The following is a 12,062-nucleotide window of genomic DNA, read 5'->3' on the forward strand; positions in this document are numbered from 1 at the left end:
CACCGTCGTGCCGCAGGGGCCGAGTCCCCTCCGCCCGTCTTCGCTGCCCATGCCGGGACTTCATCCCCTCGGTTCACCCGAAGAGTGTTGAGCGACTCTCCATACAAGACCTCAATCCTTTTATATGCATAGACACGGTCTCATATGGATATTACACTGGCACGTAACGAGCAGGAAAGTTTTTTTTGCTTGTATATCCAGGACAACCACACTGAGTCACAGGACTCTTTTTTGGGTATTTATTTTAAGATGTTTTCAGCCAATTAATGATGAGTGTTTATTACACAAGTGGGAGGAAACCGGAACACCCGGAGAAGACCCACGCACGTGAGGAGGCAATGCTCCATCCCCGTACAGATGGCAACAGATTAGTCCACACTTCCTGTACCGCCATCTCCTGGCGAACCAGGATATCGCACCTCATCAACGTCAATAGGAATGCTGCGTCACAACATGTGCAATCCACCAGCCCTCAATGCCACTACAGCAGTGCTGGATTATAGGCCACGTGAGTGAGCGTCCTGTCACACACTGTGGTCATCGCATGAGCCGGGGTTCCTGGTTAATATTGCGAGATGAATTAACCATCGCGCACTCCACATTTCATCACCACGGTTTATTTTGCAAAAGCAACACACCACACCCATATTTCCAAACAGGCAGCATTGGTCACTAGTATACTAGACAATGAATGGAAAGTAACAAAAAAATCAGGAACCAAGTTATGATTATTGTATTTTGTAATCACATAGAATCATTCCTTTAAAGAGAGTGTAATTAGCATACAGTATTTATATGTCCACAATCAATATTACGATTCATAATTACGTCGGGTGGTGGAGGGTTCAATACCTGGCCGAACCCTAACATCATTTATTAATTATTGTTATATTCTGGTAATCAATGAATGATAGTCCCCCTCAGGATTACCAAATAAAACGTTCCTAAGCAGAATGACCCCACACGCTGCCATGTGAGGCCATGAAGCATCGGTGACACCACGGTGGCCGATCCCATTCCAAGTCGACGTGGGCAGCTCCGGTGGCCCCCGGACCTCCCACCTATGGTTCGTACTTCAGGTCCATGCCCACGACAACAAATTTCTGCCAAAAGAAGATAGTCATTATCAGTGGAACAAATTCCAATGCGAAGCTTATTGATGGTGGTCAATATTTATCTTTACACATGTGTAGAGACAGTGCGCCGACTGACGGTCGAAAGGACTAATTACGGGTGGGAGAATTGCACACAAACTACAGAAGAGAGTATGCATACGAGCGACCACAAGGGGGGAAAACTAGGCCAAGAGTCAAAGAGGGAATCTATCCGGAAGCTCCCAGAACCCGTGAGAGAGTGCGAGAAGAGGGGCGTGGCCAGGGGCGGGGCATGGCCATGCTGGGAGGATAAAAGGCAGAGAGGAATGGGGTTCTGGGCACCGAGGGGTTCGGGGTTCTGGTGGTCGCCGCTGTCATCGTCGTCACTGTCGTCTCTCCGTCGCCATCGTCGCTATATAGTCAATCAGCTATATAGTTAGGCATCGCCGTTGTCGCTGTATAGTCAGCCAGGTATATAGTCAGTCAGCGCTAAATAACCTGTGACTGTGTCCTTAAGTCGTAGCTGTATGCCAACGAAAAATAATAAAGAAGCCCTCTACAGACAGTGTCTCGGAAGTCGTTACGTTACAGATGTAAAGGAGTCGAGCACAAGCTTTGCTTCAAGAAGGGCTATCTTTATTCAGTCAGTAAGACAGAACATGCATTCATAACGGGTGTCTGGAAGGCGCCTCAAGGGACAGTTAACCAGGCTTTTTATTTTGTGCGTGGCCTTCTCGACCATACTCAACCGAGCTAATGTAACTTACCGATCCACTGCGTGAACCCTTCACCGAACATCAACTGACCACCCCTTTCACTTGGAATTTGACGGCTCATACCCTTTCAATCCTCACACTGCTCCGTGGCCAGTCAATCAGTGTGTGCAGGCTAACGCCGGTGGAGCGACGTGTCTGAACGGCCAACCTCCTTAAACGCTTTGCATTTTAACAGCGAGGCTGTTAGGCGTGTCAAGTTTCACTGCAAATAATCCACTAATAGGATATGCACATAAACAGGTCCCTGCGGGGTGGGCTGGTAGGAACGAATAACCAAAGAATATAAACATAATGTATTATTACACTTGTTTAGCCAGGAAAGCCTCACTGAGTGTAAAGGTTTTTGTAGGGTCCTGCCAAGTGTTTGCAGTAGGGGGCGATGTTGCTACACCTAATTGGACGATACGAAGGGAGAGTTTGAGGCCTAGTTCTAGGCTTTAGGCCTAGCTGTAGGCTTTAGGCCGCTGTGAGTTAATTTTTAATTAAAATGTTTTAATTATTAATGTAAAAGGTTTAAATGTAAATGTTTCTATTAAAAAAAAACATCAGGGAATGTAACGTTGTTAAACATTAACTCCCTTTCACACACGCGGGGGTACGATACGAAGGGAGAGTTTGAGGCCTAGTTCTAGGCTTAAGGCCTAGCTGTAGGCTTTAGGCCGCTGTGAGTTAATTTTTAATTTAAATGTTTTAATTAAAAGCTATCTCAGGGAATTATAAGGGAATGTTACACTTGTTTAGCCAGGAAAGCGTCACTGAGTCTAAAGGTTTTTGTAGGGTCCTGCCAAGTGTTTGCAGTAGGGGGCGATGTTGCTACACGGACGGACGGACGGACGATATAATCTATTGTAGGCTGGTTCACTTCGTTCCTACCAGTAATAGTACTTCACACACCACCCACCGAGCTTTGGGCTTCTGAATGTGGTTGTACTTTGGGCGCACCTCGCGCAACGCCTAACTCAGTTGATGCAGTTGCAGTGGATTGAGCGCATGTCGCAGAATTTAGCAGTTCGAATCACACTGGCTGTCCAGGTTATTAGCGCAGTGTACATTCACCATAAAATACTCTGTGCCGTCAGCTTCACCCATAGTAGACTATAAGATATCGTGACGTCTTTCGAAATGAGTAGGCCATTGTGTGAATTGGCATCACGGTCCAAATTTGCCAAATTCGTAATATTTCACTGCCGATTACTCAATTGGGATTACACATTGCCACATCCCACCCTCGTGTAAACATACTGCAGACTTGTCTATCAAACACAACCTTTTCCTTCACAACCATTGCCTTGCGCTATAAAATTCCGCAGACACCAAGTGTACAAACACCAAATAGTTGCGGCCGACTGTGGCTGGAAACAAGGTCGTTTAACAAAGGTGATTGTTGCGTGAAGCTCCTTAAAAGCCCAGCGAGAAAACTGGAGATTTGGACAACAGAGCAGCTTCGGAAGAGGTGTCTGTCACCACAGACTCGGCGTTGCCTGGATGTGTACTGTGAATGGGTTCGAGTTGAGGCCTTCTCAACCCGTGTGGTCTGGTTTATTTGCATGATGTTTCCCAACTTTTTATTGTCTTACAGAAGTGTGGCAGCTGTGGGTATCATTGTTGTCGCGTTGTGCTTGTTTCACATCGAGCTATTCAATCCATGCACGGTACAGGGCCTCTTCTGTACACAGAGCTCAGCCCCTCGGGAAGAAGAGTTTTTCTTGGAGGCCACAGCGAGTGACAAGGAAACGTTTCCCTTTGGAGAAACCGGCAGTAATCCTAGTATCCCAGTGCCCAAAATGGTCGAAAACTTTAGCATAAGTCCACAAGGCTGCGATTGCAGTCAGATCCGACGTGACTTTAGACAAAATAACACATTCCTGCGGAGGGAGTTGGTAGGAACGTTGGGTTACTCGGTCAATGGCCAGGGTCAACGGTGGCGTGGTGTATTCCGCAAATATGGCCGACTGTGAGGGCGGGCACAAGCCGGCGTGAGTAGGTTAAACGTTTTTGAGTTTTATAAGGGCACCACGGGGTGACCAGCCCCTCCCCACCCATCCCCACCCCTCCCACCCCCACCCAGGACCACCCTCCCCACCCAGCCCCTCCCCACCCTCCCCTCTCCACCCAGCCCCACCCCTCCCATTTTTGGATTCACGACGGACGGAAGGACACAATAATCCCCTGTGGGCTGGTGGAACCAGGTGGTTCCTACCAGTAAAATAATTCTCGCAAGAACGCAATGTTCAGTCACATAAGTGTAAACGCTCCCACCGCAACAGCCAATCAGCTGCCAGGAAGACAACCCTCATGCATCATGGCCGCCACGAAGTCACTCAAGCAATGTGGTCACCGTGGCATCTTCACTGCGTTCACTTCAGCCGGTCTGTGTCTAGACGAAGGTATATTTACCTATGGGACAGCTTTCGCCAGTACAGGTACTGTATTAAGATATCGAATACTAATACAGGTGTGTCTCGCTTAACGAGCAACATATCTTCCACGAAAATGGCTTAGTAAGTGAACACCCGTTAAATGATCGTTTTCTCATTGACTCCCGCGTTAAATTGCTTAAGAAATGTTTCACCGCCCAAGTTTTCCACTCAACTTTGAACAACATTTTTAAACATAAGAAATACAAATGACTGCATAATTTTAAAATACAGTAATAAAACGTCAAATGTAACACCACACATGAAGAACCACAGTGCAAAAGCCCCCATATAGCCTATGATATCACCTCCTGAGAGCCACATACAGTACAGCAGTGGCGGCTCCTGCAAAATCTCTCAGGGGGGGCAAATGTCTGGATGATTTATAAGGATAAGGTCCACCCATGCAAAGGATAAATTAACAGCTTAAGCATGTAAAGGCAACTTCACTTCTTTAATATTAATGAAAAATAAAGTGACTCTTACAATGCATCTTGTTTGTTTCTATACTCACTATTAATACAATCGACTCAAGTTTATTTTATTAAAGATTCCACTAGGTGGCGACAAATAATATTGTTGGATGAAACGTGCTTACGTATGATGACGTAAGCACGCTAGTGCGAGCCCTCCCGGAAGCCATAGAGAATGCATTGCAGCGCCCCCCGTTCGAAAAAAAACATCTTTGAATGTAAGTCTATGGGACCACTCGGGGCGATTCTCAGCCGGAGTGAAATCACCCAAAAAGAGGCGGTACTCCACAGAACGTGACATGACGCTGATTGGACTATATCCAGAGGCACAGTGACGGCTAGCGTGACTCTGTGGTTGAATGACATTGGTGGTGCGTCGCCCAATCGCCCTAATGAAGAAACCGCCCCTGCAGTACAGTATTTGAAATAATCACTCTCACACAATCTCTCCACTCAATCAGCCCTCTTGCTCACCGACACACCTATTACAAGGCATCAAGTCTGCATTAACCACACACATACTTGTGGCAAAGCATGCAAACAAACATGCTTTGATGATGTATGCATTGGCCTACACCAGAGACAACCTCTTTGATGACTGTCTCACTGGTGCGATAAAGCAATGAACGCCAACTGACGATGGAAACGCCAACGCATTATTAGTTGGGGTTGAGCAGTTTGAACTACGGGACCATTTTTGTCAGTTTTAACTGATTGTAGTCCAATCAGTTTCAAGGACAATGCATATTATATCGAAGCATATTTGTTTGCATGTTTTACCACGAGTCTGTGTGGTTACTGCTGATTTGATACCTTGTAATAGGTGTTTCTATACGGTCTTTGAACATCTTAACACTTCCTGCATTATTACCATATTAATACTGGCAAACGTATGTTTACGTTACTAATGATGATTATATTCGTGAATGTTATTAATTGTGTCATAGTTTCAACTGCTGCGACATAGGAGATGGGATCAAACTGGCGACTTCTGCATTGCAAGTCCAGCATGGCAACCATTACACCGTGGCAGCTCCTACCATCGTTGTTCAGAGTAGGAATTGCTCGATCCCAACGAATAATCTATCATTATTTCCAAATTCTCCAGGTAAATCTGACCTTACCTCCTTGTTGAGCAGCTGGGCATTCACGAGCCTCACATTCTTCATCATGGGCAGGGGGATGCCCTTCTGCAGTCTCCCTGCGAGGTCCACAAAGGGGATCACCGCTGCGGTCAGCACTGGTAAAGCCGGCTGGAGCAACGCAGTGAACGCAGAGGTAGCTGGGTAGTGCGGCACTGCCAGTTAGAGGTGCCACTAAACTTTTGTTAGCAATGAATGAGAAACGCTCGGACCAACGTTGCACAATTATTTCAATCATATGGACCTCAAGTGTTAAATAAAATAAATAAACGTCAAGTGATTCCTGTTCAAATTAGTAGTGGCGAATTGGTGCTCCTCCTGTCTACATCCCTGAGCCAGAGGTGGAAATTCCACATTCATATTGCTGGGCTACGTCTATCCGTACTATAACAACCAATGACTTTCCCACAACGTGGTTCTAATTTTGTCGATCTGACCAATGCATCCTTCTGCCAGATGACCGCCCATCATAACCACCTGGTTCTAAGAAGTGCGGTCCACATGATTAAAAAAAGAGGCAATCAACATTGTCAACTAGGGCATATTTCCATTCCTAGGGAACCCATCCTGTGGTCCAAGCAGCTGTAATAATGTCATGTCACCCTCCCTAAGCGGTTCACTTAGGATGTAAAACCCTGCGTGCCGCTTTATCCGTGTCTGACTCTGGATCGCTCATCTTTCACACTCAGCAGATGGCACATCAGCGAGCTATTCACAAGTGGTGCCTATCTTTTGAGGTTCCATGGGCCTAGCAGGGTCATGACATTCGTTTGAGCTGAGTGGTTCCACCCTCCCCAAGATATCAGAATACACAGCAAACCTGCAGGTTGGTACTGCAAGTTATTTTTTAAATGGTATGAAATAGTGATTTGTGATTGTGGCTGATAAGGCAGTTTCCATTTTCTCAGAAACGCATGATCATAGTGCAACCTTTGCAGCACTGACTATGTTTGCAGCTCAAGGTGAAGACTGGTAAGCCTCCTCATTCTCGGGTGTCAGGCATTATATGCAGGGAAATGGCTGCAATGTTTTCCTCAGCAGGCTGAAATATCTGCTTCAACAGCCAGGGTTTTTGGGAAGGTCGGGACTGTGTGCCCATAACACAGTTTTGAACCTCACCTATTATCCCTCATCATCAATGTAAGCCTTGTACGGATACGGTGTTGTGGCTGTAGTAACATGTGGTTGTCACCCCTTAATATCGTTAACACATTTTGGTCAGGAAAGATTTAACCGAGAACACGCTTCTATGGCCATGGTAGTTTTATCTCCAGACGTTTTGACAGCCAATCCTGGGACGTTTAATTCCTGCCAATCCACATGCCAGTTTCTTAGAGTTAACAGCTCCGGAGGTCTACATTGGTGCACATGCGGTCCGCTTAAGACTAAATCCTAATGGCCATAAATATATGTGTTGAGTCAACCTTTCCATGTTGCACTGGAGCTCGCATCACTCGTAATGTAGGCTGTCCAGTGATTATTATTTAGACGTACATTTTTAAATAATTATTGCTTCTAAATAACCTTCCCGACTTCCATCTTCCACAGGAATAATAGGCAGCACTTAACCAGATCGGCACAAACCATGGAATATGCACTGGACACCGAATGCACAAGTGGAAAATCAGAGACTCCTGTGTGGCTATGAATGCCAACACCATAGACCACAGAAATTTGCACTGCCCCATATGTAGTGGTGGTATTAACGTGCGCCGACTGTGACAGTGATGGATCACGGGGCGGCGCGGGGTGCGGGGTTGGGCACGCGTTGTGGGCGTGGTGTGGACGCGCGCGCCGGGAGTGACAGATGACGAGGCGGCGCGGAGTGAGTGGTGAGGCACGATGAGATGTGGGAAAAGAGGATCGTAGCCAGCACCCGGCGATTGGTCGAATAAGTGGGTGCTCGCAGCGACGTCCGCAGGTGGGGTATAAAGGGGGACGCGCGAGAGCACTCGGGGAGAGTTACCCAGTTGAAGACCCGAAGACGGAGCTGAAGACCTAGTGAAGCCGAGTAGCTCAGTGGCGTTAGTCGCCGAGTAGCTAAGTGGATGTTGGTCATCCGAGTAGCTCAGTGGCGTTAGTCGCCGAGTAGCTAAGAGGATGTTGGTCATCCGAGTAGCTCAGTGGGCGTTAGTCGCCAAGTAGCTAAGTGGGTGTTTGTCACCCGAGTACTAAGTGGATGTTGGTCATCCGAGTAGCTCAGTGGGCGTTAGTCGCCAAGTAGCTAAGTGGGTGTTTGTCACCCGAGTACTAAGTGGATGTTGGTCATCCGAGTAACTCAGTGGGCGTTAGTCGCCAAGTAGCTAAGTGGGTGTTTGTCACCCGAGTACTAAGTGGATGTTGGTCATCCGAGTAACTCAGTGGGCGTTAGTCGCCAAGTAGCGAAGTGGGTGTTTGTCACCCGAGATACAAAGTAGGTGTTAGTCACCTGTAACCAAGTTTGATAAAATAAAGAGTGTGTTACCCGTGAAGTCGTCTCCCGTGGAGTTACTACATTACAACTGGCGTCAGAAGTAAACCTGTCTTCAAGAAGTATGGACACAAGGAAGACTACCCGTACCCACGAGCGAGGTCGGGATGACGACTGCGTACCGGGGACACCGACCTCGGGAGTAGAGGACGAGGAGTTGCCGCCGATGCAGCACTTCGCGGTGATGGCCGACGCTCCGCTTGCCTCCGACACCGGCCTCCAGGACGCGCACGCCCGCTTGGCGGAGTTGCTACTCGCCGCCGCCGCTGTCTTGGCCGACATCTCCGTTCCGGCGAGCGGAAAAACGGCTGCGGGGGTCGTGGAGGAAGCGACGGTGGAGGATTCCCGCCAAAGGGCGCTTCGCGCCAAAAGCCTGGAAGTTGCCGCCGTTTTTGGGGGGCCGCCACCGATTGGCGGGAAAGACGGACGCCACGTGGCCGGACACCTCCGCGCAGCGCAGCCCACGTCATCGGCGCGCGCCGGAGCCCTCCATTTTGCGCCTGACAACCGAGCCGACATTTTACACAACTCCAGCGGAGCGCGGGAAAATCTCTCCGACGTCGACGACGATCGGGTCCTCCAGCAAAGATTGCCCGCGCTGTCGGCGTTCAAGGCGGATGGGGGCGACTGGGGAGCCTTCCAACGAAGGTTCCTCGCTCATCAGGAGATGTCGGGGTGGTCCGACACCACTGCCCTGCGTGCGTTGCCAGCGATGCTTGACGACGACGCGCTTGCAGCCTTCACATCTGCTGCAAGGTCGTCCCGCTCTACGCTCCAGGCCGCACTACACCTGATGGCGAAGGTGTTCGGGCCGCCCTCCACGTGCCGCCACCAGTTCTACGATCGGCGGAAGGTGGCTGGGGAAACGACGCTAGCCTACCGCACGGCACTGCTCGCCTTGGCGGACGCGGCTTTTCCCCGCATGGATAAGGAGGGGAAGGACGCCATGGTGACGGAGCAGCTGCTGGTGTTGGCCCACGAGTTGGGGGTCCCCATCAACGTGGCAGACGAGATGGAGATCTGCTCCCTGGCGATCGCCACGAGCATTCACGCGTACGAGGTCCTCAAACGCAAGCCGGGGGTCGTCTGCAAATGGCCGGGGAATGCGGCACTGGCCGCCACGATCGCCGAACCTCAGCCAGCTGCGGTGCAGGAGCGGGCCTTCGCTGCACCGTGTCCGGGGGAGTGGAGAACGGGAGGTCGTTCGCCCACACGTTCGCCCCGCAAGCTGGAGCAACCGAAACCTACGACGTCCGTCGTCTGCTACAACTGCGGCCTTCGGGGTCACGTCGCAGCCGGGTGCCGGGCCCCGCGTCCGCGCACCGCAGGACCACGTCGGGACGACGACCAGGGCCACAAGTCATCCCAACAAAACCCGGCAAGTCGCGGCACCTCACACGTTCGGTCCACAAACACGGCACATTCGGGTCGCCGCTTCGCGGTGGGGGGTTCGCGGCTGGGTGCCGGGGGTTCAATTCGGCGGGGGGGGTCCGTACGCGGCCCGCAAGCAGTCGAGTGGTCCGAATTGGCCCACAGGATCGTGGCTGCGTCAGCCGGGTCGTCCGTGGTAACGGGGTTCATTGACGGGGTTGAGGTCCGGGTGCTTGTTGACACGGGTGCGTCGGCCACCATCATCTCGGACCTTATTTATAACATCCTTCCCGTCCAAAGTAGACCCCTTCTGCCGGTAGACGTGCCATTTTATGCGGCGAATGGGGGATCCCTGGGGATCATCGGCCAGATTCGGGCGACTATTTGCATTGGGGACATTAAATTAGCGGGCCCTATTTTTGTATCATCATCGCTGGCCGTTCCCTGTTTGCTAGGTACGGACTTTTTGTCAAAAATGCCCATCAAAATTCTTATTGATCAGGCCTGCATAGAACTTCCGTCAGGTCGGCGGGTTGCCTTCTTGTCGAGCCCTATCAAAGTGCGCACGGTTTGTGCGACGGTGCAGGCGCTGGCGACTCACACTGTACGGGTACCCCCGGGATCGCAAATGTTAGTACCCCTTCGGTTCAGGAAGCCACTCGAGGTGGGTGCGGAGGCACAGGGGGTGCTGTTGGGGCCGTCAAACAGAGCCAGTAAGGGCCTCGACTTAGCGGTCGCTCAAACCATGGTGAGAGGGGACAGTGAGCCGTTCGTAATGGTCCTGAATACGGGGTCGCGGCCGGCCGTAATTGCGCAGGGAACGGTGCTGGCTCACGCCGCGCCGCTGCCCGTTGAGGAACGGCTCGTGGCTCAAGCAGATTTTACTGTCGAGTCGCATCCTCAAAGTGATGAGGGGACTGAGTGGTTGGACTCGCTGTGTGCGGGTTCTGCTAACTTGTCCGGGGTGCAATTGGGAGCATTGAGGGGTTTGCTCATTGAGTTTGCTGACGTGTTCAGCAAACATAAGTACGATATCGGCTGCACTGACCTGTTGCGCCACCACATAGCTACAGGGGACGCGGCCCCTATTCGTCAGAATCCTTTCCGGCTCAGCCCGGCCGAGAAGGAACATGTGCAATCGGCGGTTAATGATATGTTGGCGGCCGATATCATTTCGCCCTCTTCTAGTCCGTGGGGTGCTCCTATTGTCCTAGTAAAGAAACAGGACGGGTCCTTGCGGTTTTGTGTCGATTTCCGCCGCTTAAACAAAATCTCGATGGCGGATGCGTATCCGCTCCCCAGGATGGATGAGTCGCTGGATGCCTTGGCGGGAGCGCAGTTTTTTTCCACACTCGATCTGCTTTCTGGATTTTGGCAATTGCCACTCGATAACGAGTCTAAACCTAAAACTGCTTTCCGCACACCTGGGGGCCTTTTTGAATTCAACCGTTTGCCCATGGGCTTACATTCCGCCCCCGCCACGTTCCAGAGACTCATGGAATTGGTTTTGTCAGGCCTCCAATGGGATACCTGTTTGATTTATCTTGACGATATTATCGTCTTTAGTCGGACTTTCGAGGAGCACCTCCAGCGACTGAGAGCGGTGTTCCTCAGGATGCGTTCCGCTAAGCTAAAATTTAAACCGGCTAAATGTTTTCTGCTTCGGGAATCTGTCAGGTATTTGGGCCATATCGTGAGTCGTTCAGGGATCTCGACGGACCCTGCTAAGACGCATTGCGTCAGCTCATGGCCAACGCCAACCTCGGTCACGGAGGTTCGTAGTTTCATTGGTTTTGCCTCCTATTACCGTCGTTTTGTCAAGCAATTTGCCACCATAGCCAAGCCCCTGCACGCTTTGACGGCTAAGGGTGTGAGGTTTCACTGGGGGGCAGAGGAGGAGGATGCGTTCTGCTCCCTCCGTGACGCTTTGGTGCAGGCTCCCCCCTTGTGTTACCCCGATTTCACACAACCGTTTTTGCTTGACACGGACGCCAGCAATACGGGTATCGGGGGGGTGCTCTCACAGTTGGTCGGGGGGGTTGAACGGGTGGTCGCCTACGGTAGTAGGGTTCTTTCCCCCGCAGAACAACGCTATTGCGTAACTCGTCGTGAATTGTTAGCCATTGTGTTTTTTACACAGCAATTCAGGCCGTATCTTTACGGCCGTCATTTTACGGTCCGGACGGACCATGCGGCTCTACAATACGCTATGCGCGTGGCGCAGCCATCGGGCCAATTGTCCCGATGGTTGGAGGTCCTTCAAGACTACCAATTCACGACGATTTACCGAAAAGGGTTGCGGCACTCAAACGCGGACGC

The 12,062-nt window shown here is 50.7% G+C and overlaps 1 protein-coding gene across 1 annotated transcript in view; it reads right to left on the reverse strand.

The window, feature by feature from the left end:
- Positions 1–601: 601 nt before the first annotated feature.
- LOC144719620 (bactericidal permeability-increasing protein-like) overlaps positions 602–12,062 on the reverse strand; it is a 48,686-nt gene continuing 37,225 nt past the window's right edge. Inside the window, exons 14-15 of the mRNA XM_078595711.1 lie at positions 5,885–5,961; positions 602–1,103 (exon numbers count right to left, since the gene is read on the reverse strand). Of these exons, the coding sequence (XP_078451837.1) occupies positions 1,062–1,103; positions 5,885–5,961 (119 nt within the window). The 3' untranslated portion in view covers positions 602–1,061. The remainder of the gene's footprint in view (positions 1,104–5,884; positions 5,962–12,062) is intronic.

The sequence above is a fragment of the Lampetra planeri genome, chromosome 6 (genome assembly GCF_965212315.1).
Source record: "Lampetra planeri chromosome 6, kcLamPlan1.2.h2, whole genome shotgun sequence".
Taxonomy (NCBI): domain Eukaryota; kingdom Metazoa; phylum Chordata; class Hyperoartia; order Petromyzontiformes; family Petromyzontidae; genus Lampetra; species Lampetra planeri.